At 45.1% G+C, this 13,020-nt stretch overlaps 1 protein-coding gene and 1 long non-coding RNA gene across 2 annotated transcripts in view; one reads left to right on the forward strand and one right to left on the reverse strand.

The window, feature by feature from the left end:
- Window positions 1–60: 60 nt before the first annotated feature.
- Window positions 61–1,090, forward strand: LOC118165183. Its single transcript, XR_004749900.1, has 3 exons — window positions 61–104; window positions 528–650; window positions 751–1,090. It is a non-coding gene; the product is annotated as an uncharacterized LOC118165183 (long non-coding RNA).
- ACSS1 (acyl-CoA synthetase short chain family member 1) overlaps window positions 878–13,020 on the reverse strand; it is a 36,672-nt gene continuing 24,529 nt past the window's right edge. The window contains exons 9-14 of the mRNA XM_035323084.1: window positions 8,804–8,916; window positions 7,751–7,877; window positions 6,259–6,386; window positions 5,223–5,286; window positions 4,510–4,628; window positions 878–4,144 (exon numbers count right to left, since the gene is read on the reverse strand). Of these exons, the coding sequence (XP_035178975.1) occupies window positions 3,968–4,144; window positions 4,510–4,628; window positions 5,223–5,286; window positions 6,259–6,386; window positions 7,751–7,877; window positions 8,804–8,916 (728 nt within the window). The 3' untranslated portion in view covers window positions 878–3,967. The remainder of the gene's footprint in view (window positions 4,145–4,509; window positions 4,629–5,222; window positions 5,287–6,258; window positions 6,387–7,750; window positions 7,878–8,803; window positions 8,917–13,020) is intronic.

The following is a 13,020-nucleotide window of genomic DNA, read 5'->3' on the forward strand; positions in this document are numbered from 1 at the left end:
CCCGGCTCAGCCCCAACCCCGGGGGGCCTCCAGCGGGAGCCCCCCAGCGCCCGGGGGTGCCCCGTTACCCACCAGGGGGCACCGGGAAACCGAGCAGGAGGGAGGTGAGAGGGGAAGCTTTCCAGAAGCAGCTGCTGGAGGTAACCCAGGCAGTGGCTAATGAGGATGTTCAGTGTCCGTCCCTGCAACGCAGCTGTAGTGTTATCCGCGTGGTATGCTGGCGGTGAAACACAACCTTCGGTGCTCTTTCGTGGACAAAGCATCCTGCAGAGTGTGTTCCTGGCATTTACAGGTGGCCCATGGCTCCTGGAAACGCCTTTCTTCCCTCAGCTGCGGGACAGCTTCATGCTCCTACACAACACTGTGTCAGCTTCCCCCCACACACCCATTTTCATCCCTTCCCTACTTGTGCAGGCTATGCATGCTTCTATGAAAACAACAGCAACAAGGAGATTAGTAGCAGAACCATCCATACTAGCTAACGGTAACTAATTGTTCCCCTTAATTGTTCTGTTTCCATCGCACAGGAAAATAATTGCAGAGTGCTGGGATTTCGGGATTTACATGAGACGTGCAGCTTTCAGCCACCAAGTGCTAATTCTCCCATTTCTTCAGTTGTCGTGCAGTTTTCTGGCAGCAACTCATTTCCTGTGAGCTACTGTTTCAAGAAAAGCAATAAAGTAAAACAGCAATTTGGACTTTCGGATGACACAGCATCAACTCAAACTCTTTTGTCTTTCTTCTTGACAGACTCAAATAAGCTGGAGAAGCAAAAGCAAGTCCAAAGGAATGAATGAAACCCCAGATCCATGAAGGGATGGAAGGCCTATGATACAAAGACCTAAGAAGACCTATGATACAAAACCAACGCATTACATAGAGAAAGATAATTTTAATGACAATTTGAATACAGAGATCACTGAAGAAATGTATTTTGGTCAAGGATAATAAATGTGTTTAAAGCATGATTATTAAAAAAAAAATATGAAATGCTTAACATTAATCTGTACAACACATCATCTCTGGGAAGATTGTTTTTCCTTTCCTAAAGTTAAGAAAATCATGGTCTGTGCCTCCAGTGGGGGAAAAGGCACCACAGTCGTGTTTCACTGGTACGTTTGAGTGGGAGAACAAAGTAAGCACCGATGGACAGACATGGCAAGGGTATATCACAACTAGACTCTGCCACAACAGTCGCACTGTTGAGATGCACTGTTTCCCTTGCAGGAATTATTTCTCTTTTTGAAAGTTTTCATTTGCCCTTTGCATCAAATCGCAACAGGTAAAACTGACTCTGAAACTGTTGACAAAGTTACAATTGCAATCCGGCAAATTATCCCCGCATTAATCATGGATGCACAAAGGCTTGAAGGAGTCCCACAGTTCTGCTTTTCAAAAATGAATCAACCACCCCCAAAACTTTCTACGAATAGCCTGCCCAGTACAGCACAATGGTTTTCCTTTTCTAGGGAATACCAGTTCCAAGTCCTGCCTAGCTCTGTCTCCTACCAGCCTCGGGGTGCTATTAGATGAACTGAGCCCTGGCTGTTAGCTCCAAGAGCTGATGCAGGTATACTCCCAAAAGAGCAGTTTTACCAGGAGAGGTGCCCAGGAGCACATTATTCCTCACATAGCTAGTCTTTGTGAGACAATTCAGATGAATTAGACCACGTCTGTGACCACTCAGTCATGCCTTAGCATGGAAATTTCAGGTACCAGGACAAGGAAATTCTATATCCATAACACAGAAAATGCTTTCTTGACTAAAAATAAAGCTTGCAATCTTGTTCAAATCTCTCTTCACGCTGTATTTCAGACTGTGTGGAGACAGCTTGTTTAAACAAGGGAGTCTACTTTTTCTATCAAAAGCATTAACTACTGTCTGCTTCCCACTTGAAAAATCACTTAAGGAAGAGGGTGTTTTCTTTTGCAATGGCAGTAGAGGATCTATGTAGTGGCTGTCCCCTAAAACATTAACATCCTGTCAACTTTAGCAAACATTCTGATCCTCATCTTCCCACAAAGTCCACAGGGTATCTACTTACCTTGAGCAAAAATGGATTGCCGTTAGAAAGATGGGGATTTTAACAAAGCACAGTCTTCCCTACTCTGCATTACCCAGTCCCTAGAGACATTTAAAATAGATTTTTAAAAAAAAAAAAAAAAAAGGAAAAAGAAAAAAGGAGCAAATGCAGCTAGTGTACTCAAGAGGAACTCTGGGATCTAAGACATCTGTCTGAGAAAATATCCTACTGCAAGCAGTTTGCTTCCCCATTTGGCACCAGAATCTCTGCTGGCCAAAATGCTCACCGCTCCTCTCCCTGTCCTACAGGACCACCTTGCCATTTCCTTTTCCTGCCTCCAGTTAGGTGCACAGACTGTACACAATCCCACCTGAAAAGGTAATGCTGCTCCAGTAAAATTCAGTACTAAGTCACTCCTGCAGAACTGTGCCAAAAATTGACTATCCTACCAATTGCTCAGAGGGCTGGCAGGTCAAAACACACAGAAACTAAGCAGACTGTCATATGAGAAAGGCAGGACTGCAAGTCTTGACAGAGGAACCCGTGTGCTGGAACGGTGGTTCATAATAGAACACCAAAGATCTCAGAAATAAACCACTGAATGTATTAGTTGCATTTTTGAAAGCATCTGAAAGACAAACGCTATTGTTCCCTGTTATTCTGAGGTTGCTGGTCTGGTATACCACCGTCTCTTTCCAGAAAGCATCTAAGAGGCACTTCCTTCTCCTCATACTTGGTGGATTGTCTGTATGTACCAACCTGGCGGTTAACGCTCCGGAAGATCAGCACAGCAGCATGTGGAAGGGGCATACATGACAGAGCACAACTTGAAACAATCAGAGATAAGACAAATTCTGACAGGAGAATCAACCTACTGGGTTCCTGTCTTTGTTGGAGGAAAACCAGGTTACAGGCCTTTTGGGAGTGGGCTAAAATAACCATTTCTTGGCCAGAAACCACAGCAAGTCACCATGAACCTTCCAGCGTATCTCTCTCAGCTTCAAACCTCTCTCAAACACTTCAGAATCTTATTTCCCAATGCTCCTCTAGCAGACAGAAATGTAAACATGGTCCCCTTTTCAGAGTGACTTCAAAAAACAAAGGCAGCTACACAAATCATCATCATCAGTGGGGAAAAGGACAGTTTCTTTAAAATCCCAGTTGGTGATCTCAGTCTCTCAGGGTGGAGTAAAAACACTTGGGATCAGACCCCTCCTGCACAACTGGCAGTACACTGAGGACTATCAGGAAGCCCAGGGATAGGCTTTGTGGCTCAGTTCTGTAGCTAGAAGTGCTACTGCTGGGCTGCCTGGGTGTGACATGAAGGGCCACATGCTCACCATCTCAGGCAAGCCCTGGAAATGTAGTGGAATGAACAAGTCATTATGAGGAAAGCCAAAGGAGGTATCAGAACATGAGAGAGTTATCAGATTGGCCATGTCCTTCTCATTCCTCTAATAACACATGTGAAATATCTACTAAAATACCCAGCATTGCTGAAAAGGCACCACAGTTGCAGTTAAATACAACTACTTGAACTTGGATATCCAAGCTGAAGGAAAAATAGGAGAAGTGTATTCCAGGGCTGCTCTTAAAAAAGCAAAAGTATCATATAAAACAATTCCCTGTACAGTGGCATTAAATTGAGAAACATTAACAACTTCATCTTGCTTCAGCTAGTATTATTTTCATCATAGCTAATGGAAACCACCAATGGCTGCTCTACATCAGCCCTAAAAGCAATAAAAGGAAGTTCCCTGATGGTGCAAGACTGCAGAACACTCCTAGCTCTGGGCATCTCAAAACACTTTGTGGAGAGGAAAATATTGTTCCTCTACAACAGAAATGAGCTTTGCAGAATACACCAAGAGAGAACCAAGTTGTTTGCCTGGTTATTCGAGACCCTTCACATTTCCAGAGGGGAGAGATTCCAAAGCTGCCTGCTATGAAGAACTCTTCTCTTTTTTGTATTTCTGGTAAGCATCCAGTATCTCTGTGACAACGCTTGGATCATCAAGTGTGGTGATGTCTCCCATGTTACTTGACTGCTCATTGACTACTTTCCTCAGCAGTCTTCTCATGATCTTCCCAGATCGGGTTTTAGGAAGACGTTTCACCACCTGCAGAGAAGAGAAAGACACACCTATATCAAAACCTGGATCTTGCTGGAAATCAAAAGGAAATCGGGCTGAACAATCCTAAGCCTGTCACTACCTCATGGCTACAGCTCCTTCAAGACTCCTGGGAACTACTAAACCATTGAGCACATTAGTTTTTGTCCAAGGAAAGGAACGTTGCTAGCATCAATCCCTTCTGCTATAAAATACATTCTTATCTCAGTGAGACTCAGGCCCTGAATAAGGTGTTAACTGCTGAACAGTTTGGTGGGATTTTATCCCTCCTATTGGAAGGTATCCCTGCCCATGGCAGGGGGGTTGGAACCAGATCATCCCAGGTACAGTCCCAGTTACAGTCTCCCACTTACCAGAATGTGGTCAGGCACAGCATACTTTGCTATCTTGGTAGCTACTATGGTTTTGAGCTCTTCTTTGACATGGTCTATATCAGCTGCCTGCTCCCTTAGCACTATGAAAGCAAAGGCACCTAGAAGAAAAATGAGCAAAATGAAATGAAATATGGATAATTCACAATAGATTTTGGCAGGCAAAACTAACAAGAGCATGAATGCTCATTTGAAGGCCAAGGCAGGCTTCAGATCCTTCCTAAGTGCAATCTGGGAACTGACAAAAAATACATCAATCCTGTTAACAAAAGCACTCAAGACTCCAGACCCCAAAACTATGGCCCAGCCTTGTCTTAGCTTCCATGCACCAGACTGGTCTGAGTGACAATGACAACATAGATTACCAAAGTGTCACTGGGATCTAAAGCTGGCCAACGCACATCAGCTGTTGCCATTCTCTTCAAAGGACTTCTCTGAACACAATCCTTTCTGATGAAGCTCTACTACATATGTAAACGATATGTGTGAAAACAGCTAAGGGAACAATACCTGAAACCAGCAGTTATTAATAACCTGCAGTTATTTTCATGCCTGCCGTTGCCTCTGAGGGCTGTACTACCAGTCAGCCTAAGGGCAACTGGCTTGTGTTCCCTAGACACCACTTAGCACAGAGCTGAGGTTAGAAATTAAGTAGTGTATAAATGTATCATGTCAGGATGCTGCTTTTCACGTACCTTCTCCTTTGATTTCGTGTGGATACCCAATCACAGCCGTCTCAGGAACCTCAGGATGATCAGCCTTCACAAGAAGTAAAACAAAAATACTCAGAGCATTACAACTGCTTCAAGCCCTGCAGCATTTGTGCCAGCTGCTCTTGCATATCTGCCGTATCTTGCCATCTCTCTGAGCTATTTCTCACACTCCCTTGGCATATTCTGTTGTATGCACAATAGGAAAGGTGGATTCCACCTTCCCACTGCATGCCACAGCCATACATTTGCATACACACACACACACACAAAAACTGGGAGAGGAACTAGATCCTATTTCCATGATCAGAAATCCACGCAGACAAAAAAATTACTCACACAGGAGAAAGTAGAATCCTGCGTGCCATGTAAACACAGGTCAGGTTTATCAAATATTATATTTAAGCGCTGTCTGCAGGCAAGGAACATAATACAGAAATAAATATCCAGGCCAAGCTTGGAAGATAAATGCTTTGAGTACTTTTTGTTTTCAATTCTCTGAGCTAATACTACTTTCTCTCAAAATGACATGCTATCTTTGCAGCTGACATGAATCAAGGTTGCTTCAACACTGATGAATTCTCAGCCATACGCAGCTAGTTCAGATGTGCATTAACCACAGATTTGGGAAGCAAAGGCAGTGTTAGCAGAAGGGAAGAAGTGAACAGGAGAGCCAATCCCTTATGGAGACACCACCAGCATCCAAAACTACAGCTGCAACAGAACAATGTCACTGAGAAGAAACAGCTCTGACAATTAAGCTGCAAGGACTACGCATGCTGTGACTCCTCTCTCACTTCCTCTTATTAAGGAGACCACAAACGGGCACTGATTCCTCTTTCACATTCGCTATTCATTATGCATCAGGCTGGACGTAAGCAGGGTCAGAGGTTCAACAGCAATACTGCCACCTCCCACAAACCAGACCCTGCATTTGTTTAAGTTCTTACGGCGTCTTTCAAGGGCTACCCTGCCCCACAGGTATGTGCTGTTATGGGACCTCCACCTGGCTGGAGCTTACCATTGCATCTTCTATTTCTGCCGTCCCGAGCCTGTGTCCACTGATGTTAATGACATCATCCATGCGCCCTGTTATCTGGTAATAGCCTTCCTTGGTCCTGTAAGCACCATCCCCGGTGAAATAGTAACCTACCAAAAAGACACGGGTAATTAGCAGCAAGAAGCGTGACAGCCTGTTGTTTTGGGCTCTGATGCAGAGCAGGCTGTGCTCTAGGACAGTGAGTAAGGTAGGGTGGATCAGGCCGTTTGCAGGGACTCCTAAGCTTATAGCTGAGCGACCAGCCACACTTCATCTCCCACTTCCCTCTGCCATCTCCAACCTTTGGCTGCTCTCTCTGGGCTCTGCTGGCTCCTAGAAAGCACCTGGGCAGCACCAAGACAACAGAGCTCAGATCTCTGCCAGGATAGGCAGAATCATTGTAGGCAATCAGCAGCAAGCAGTGGCTCATGTCCCTGAAGCGAAACTGAGCACAGGAACACAACATAGTGATGCTTTGCTGGATTTACAAAACCAAGGGGGGGTTCTCAGCTCTCCCTCAGCTTTACACGCCTACAGACGCACAGCAACTGAGCATAAAATAAAAAACAAGATAGGCATAGAGTTTGGAGAGTCTAAAATTTATGGAGGAGAATGAAAAAGACCCAGTGGTTCCAAGGAACTGCAGTGTCACTGAAGACACTAGTTATAAAGGTTGTATTGGCTCTTCTCCAAAGCCATGTCCACAACTGAATGTCCTGTGGTGCTTCTGCACAGCAGCAAGCAGCTAGTGCTGTCATCTCTGAAGTTAGCTTTTGCCAAGACCCATTATTGTCCAGTTCATGGACTTTCAGTCATGCTTCCTGCCTTTCCAAATCAATTATCTGTTGACAGAAACTGTCAACATATGTGAAGTATCACCAGGATTTCACATGCAGACATGCAGTGAGTAATAAGGGAATATGGGCTCATTCAATTTCCCCCATCCATTTCCCATTCTTATTTCCCACCCCATTTTGCACAACTTGCAGGACAGTCTCCCTGATTCTTCTCTACCTTGTTTCAGTTGCTCCCCTGAGTGAAGACAGCAGTCTTCTCCAATCCCCTACAAAGTGTTTTTTCCCTGCCACTTCTAGTTAGTTGCCAGATACAACTTGACCATGTTTAAAAAAGGACAAATGTAGCACAGCCTGTGACAGCCAGGGTGAGACTGAGTGATGCAGGAGGTACTTTCCCATCCTACATGCTTATTTCCAAATGAGACAAAAACGGCCACAAAGAAAGGGAAGCCTGGACTGTTAATCTACTAACTTTTCTCTAAATAATGCATTCCTTTTTGATATTTAGCAAGGCCAACACCATCTAGAACCCTTATTGTATGCTTGCAATATGTGATACACCAAATTCCAGCAACCCTCAAGATTTAGCTGGTAGAGAAATATTACAAAATGCTGCTGAAAATATTCAGCATGCTTATACTGTGGTGCAAACTGCATTCCCTTGGCACTCTCCTTACCTGGATATGCTTTGAAATAGGTATCAACAAATCGCTGGTGATCTCCGTAGATTGTTCTTGCCATGCCAGGCCATGGCTGGGCAATGCAGAGCGCACCAGACACATCATTGCCTTTTACAACCTTTCCCTGCAGATTCAAGCAAAGGAAGGATGATCAGGAGAGCAAAACAGGAATAATAAGTGCCTTTGAGTCATTGATATGTCACGAATCACCCTGTTGTTCAGTACAGACTGCCAACAGAAGGCCACACAGGGAGAAAATGAATCCACTAGCAGAACTACTGCACACAATCTCTGTCATGCCTTCCTCACCCCTTGAAGCCAGCAGCACCGCAGAAAATACAATTGTAAGTGTAAAAGAAAAGTGAGGCCTGTGATTCTCCAGAAGGCAGGGCTGGAAAAGGTAACCGCAAAGATGTGCCAGGCAGCCAAAGGAAGCATGAGATGGAGCTAGCAGGGAAATGCCTGGACTCCTGCCTTCCACTTTCATTTTTATTAACTGCCCCATTCCCCTGTTAAGCTGTGTATGAAGGAGATTACATCCTTTACTGAGCACTGGAGCGCAGATGGGGATTGCTCAGCACAGCTTCACAGACCAGCATCATTTCTCTCACAGACAGGCACAGCTGCAGGGCCTCCTGCCTTGCATTTCCCTTGGAAAACTTTGTCAGTCCCACTGGCTGCTCCAGTCTTGCAACACCAATAGATATTGCATGTCCTGTTCCAACCGTTCAGCTCCCTGGTTTCCACAGCTGTGTGACTTCTGACTGCTCTCACAAATCGAGGCAGCAAATCTTAATCAGAAGCACTGTAAGACTACGGAAGTGGAGCTGAAAATGCAGACACTCCAAATCTTCAGACAGCTTGGAATGCCCAGTTGGAAATCTGCATGGACATTCAAGGTGTACTCAAATATATAAATTGCTCTGCTATTCTGTTCTAATGGAAGAACAAACATCCTCCCAGATCCCGTTCCTCTCCCATCAGAAAGGTGATTAAGGCAGAAACAAGCAGTGACTTAATTTTTGGGCACCCGGCACAGCCTCTACTCACATTCTCATCCATCAGAACAGGAAAAATCCCAAAGAAGGGTCTCATGGCCATAGCTGGAACAATCTCAGCTTTCTCCTCTGAAGGCCGTGGGGCAATGCAGATGCCACCGGTTTCTGAAAGAATAATGAAAAATACAATATTCGGGATCCATCCAATGCTGGATGAAAGCAAACGCCAGCTTTTCGTTGTTAAAGAGAATACAGAAGCCACCTTGCAAGTAAAAGCCACTAGGAAGAAACTATGAAACTCAAGCAGCATAGCTATTGGAAAGCTGCACAGACTTGATAAACCAAGAGTTCTTCACGAATACAAGAAAGGCTCAAACACAGAAAAAAGTCTGGCAAGCCAGGATGTCACCACCAAGGCCCATTCTGTCTGCAAGGCATACTCCAGCAGGTGGAGAACTGCAGGCAGGCCCCACCATTGCTGAGGTCTGATCCAAAGCTGCTCTTGCTCCCTGTTTGTGTGGTGCCTTGTTCAGTGCTGGCTGGATAAATGACCTGCCCTTGGTGTATGCTGGCGACAAACCAGAGCACGGCCAAGCAGCCTCAGGGGAAGAGCAGTGCCTCCCCACGACACCAACCATCAAGACCACTGACGTCCAGCTCAGCTCTTCCCAGGCTCAGAGAAGAGTACTGCAAGGGCTACAGCCAGGCGTGCGGACCCTGCAGTGGCAGACACAACGTGTGTGTTCAGCACCCCTCCCATGCTCCCACCCGTGGCAAATCCATCAGGCACAATGCGGTGCCCATTGATTCAGCCCACATGCTCTCCTCCCAGAATCTGGCCCTGAGACAGCTCACATATAAAGCCATTCCTCCAGCTACCAAGCAGCAATGAGTACAGGGAGCTCTAATGCTTACATCCACCCGTGCAGGTTTTTGCTCACATTAACAGGGCTGCTTGGCAGCAGGGGCAGTACTCCTCAGCCCCATTTCCCAGCCCAGTAGTGATTTTACAGGGAACGTCTATGCATGGCAGGGGATTTATTTCCCTGTGCTTTTTTTACAGCTGTCTAAGGTTAGTATAAAAAGTGTTTCAGGAGTCTGAATTACTGTTATTACAGGGTATGAGAATAACCCATCCCTCACAGGCAGGTTGAGATTATCTTCTATTCAAAATTGAAGCTTTTAATCATCCTTTTTCATTCCTGCTGGGATGAGCATTAAATCAGATTCCAACCTTAATAAGATCTATTCTAAAAGTAATTCAAAAACCACAAGAGAGAACCAAAAACACGGGAACATTAGGCTTTAAAAAATATAACTCTAGAAATAAAAATATGTTCTGCCACTCTGAGAATGCTGTGGCCTACTAGCTTTGCTGAGGTTGTGGAAACTGAAGCCAGGGTTTGGAAAGGCTGAATGTGACCCTGAATTTGTATCCAGTTACCTTGACGTGGCTATGAGGAAGGGTCTCTTTGAGGAACCCCATGCTTCAGACTTGCAGAAAGTAGTTTCAGATGTGGCTTACATGTAAAACTATTTGAAATTTCGTTGATGGACCTGCATCCACATCACATGCCTCTGTTCATTGTGAAAGGGTCATCTTGATTTTTTTTTCAAATTTTTAAAAAGAAAAAAGAACCCCAGACATAGGCTGCTCTGTATTTGCACAGACAAAATCTGTGTCAGAGGAGGGAACCAGATTACAATGATGGTTGACTTTCCTAAGCCAGTATTCATTCTGAATATAGCACTGCGAAATATGTTTCAACATGTGTTTTGCCACACCCTATACAACCTGAAACCAGCTGCACATGAAGCAGTAAAGTCACACTTCAGAGGCAGCTGCGTGGTGATAGGGGTGCTTTAAAAATTATTTGCATGGCCAAGATCTGTCTTAAACTGGTTTAAAAGTGCAGATTTTAGCAACTGAGAGACAGCAGCTAGCAAGGTTTCTAGGCTCTATCTCGCTTTCTGAACTCTGTCTTCTCAGAGGCAGAGCTGGCAGAAGTTAAAAGCTGTGCTTCCATGTTACCTGTTCCAGTGCTGTCGTAGTGCAAAGCCACCTAGACCTTAAAAAAGGACAGCAGAGTCTGAGCAGGGCAGGCGATGCACTGAAACAGGTTCCCTTCTGTGGGCAAATCACCTCCAGCAGCAGGGTGCAGCACACGCTGCCTGTTACCTTTTCCTTTGTGACAAACTGGACCAACTGTCTGACAGCTTCAGGGAGGAATCCAGCTCTGAAACACCATCCCAGTCTAAACCATTGCAATACAATGCTAATGTATGAATCCAACAACAGAAGCTTCCAGGACCTACCCAGAGATGCCTCTCAAAAACAGATTTTGTTCACAGCTGCATACAACAGCTGTACTTTATATATATATAAAAAACAGCAACAAAAGTAAAAATACCTGATGTCACTGTGAATAACTACACCTGAAACTCTACTACTTGTTATTTGACTCTATTACTGTCAATCACAACACTTCCTAATATTTTAACACTAGGAACCATAGAAATTTCCTGTCTCTCCCATCTGCACATACCACGCTACTTAAATTGCCTCTCACAATTGCTGTCTCACTCATTTGCTCATCCAAAGACATTCAAGTGGATCCTTAAATCACCATTTGTTCATCTTTATGCCTACCAGGCTTTATTAGCTGGCAACATGCCACTGCTTTGGAGAGCAACGTACCATAGAGGACACTGCATACAACAGTGTAATTAACAAGCTACACTGAAATTTGTCTAGGAGAAGTGACACTGCAGGATCACAACCAGCATCCATCAAACTGTTTCCGTGATCTCTTTCCACACTCCCTTTACATTTGTATAGTCAATGTAGTGTTCCCATGATTAATTTGGCTTCCTCTTTATTGGAAGTATCAATCTCATGTGGAGAAAGATTGATTCTACTTTCTAATAAAATCAATTTCATGAATATTTATCATTATATTATGCTTCCAGGAGCTGGTAACTGTTTGCAGGCAAAACTATGCTTCGTTCAAGGTTTGAACCAAGCACTCTGCATTTACAGACTGTCCAGCAAATGTTCTTTGACCTCTCACCTGACAGCTGTTGCTTCAAAAACCCAGGAGAAATACAGCTTCATTTAAGATCTAAGCCTGTATTTAAGGGACATAGGAAACCTACCACACTACATGCATCAGTGACTGAAGACAAGCTAAAACCAAAAATCACAGAATCACAGAATCACAGAATTTCTAGGTTGGAAGAGACCTCAAGATCATCGAGTCCAACCTCTAACCTAACACTAACAGTCCCCACTAAACCATATCCCTAAGCTCTACATCTAAACGTCTTTTGAAGACTTCCAGGGATGGTGACTCCACCACCTCCCTGGGCAGCCTGTTCCAATGCCTCACAACCCTTTCAGTAAAGAAGCTCTTCCTAACATCTGACCTAAAACTCCCCTGGCGCAACTTTAGCCCATTCCCCCTCGTCCTGTCACCAGGCACGTGGGAGAACAGGCCAACCCCCACCTCTCTACAGCCTCCTTTAAGGTATCTGTAGAGAGCGATAAGGTCGCCCCTGAGCCTCCTCTTCTCCAGGCTGAATAAGCCCAGCTCCTTCAGCCGCTCCTCGTAGGACTTGTTCTCCAGGCCCCTCACCAGCTTCGTCGCCCTTCTTTGGACCCGCTCAAGCACCTCGATGTCCTTCTTGTAGCGAGGGGCCCAAAACTGAACACAGTACTCGAGGTGCGGCCTCACCAGAGCCGAGTACAGGGGGACGATCACCTCCCTAGCCCTGCTGGTCACACTATTTCTGATACAAGCCAGGATGCCGTTGGCCTTCTTGGCCACCTGAGCACACTGCTGGCTCATATTCAGCTGACTGTCCACTATCACTCCCAGGTCCTTCTCCGCCTGGCAGCTCTCCAACCACTCATCTCCCAGCCTGTAGCTCTGCTTGGGATTATTACGCCCCAGGTGCAGGACCCGGCACTTAGCCTTGTTAAACTTCATGCAGTTGACCCCAGCCCATCGGTGCAGCCTATCCAAATGTTGGGGCAAAAAAGATTCTTCTCTTCTCCATCACTGTACAGGAATCAACTGCTTCTCCATGGTGTTTCATTTCAAAGAAGTGAGGCAGAAAGGATGTAGCACCTACACAGTCGCGTTTTCTTCTGCTCAGCGTATGCGAACCCAGATGGATTAAGGTATTAGTGATGGAAGTACTGAGAAGATAACATTGCTGCTCTGTTTTATTTCAAATCTGAAAATAAAAAGAGTCTGCAAGTCTGAT

Source organism: Oxyura jamaicensis, chromosome 3 (genome assembly GCF_011077185.1).
Source record: "Oxyura jamaicensis isolate SHBP4307 breed ruddy duck chromosome 3, BPBGC_Ojam_1.0, whole genome shotgun sequence".
NCBI classification, from domain to species: domain Eukaryota; kingdom Metazoa; phylum Chordata; class Aves; order Anseriformes; family Anatidae; genus Oxyura; species Oxyura jamaicensis.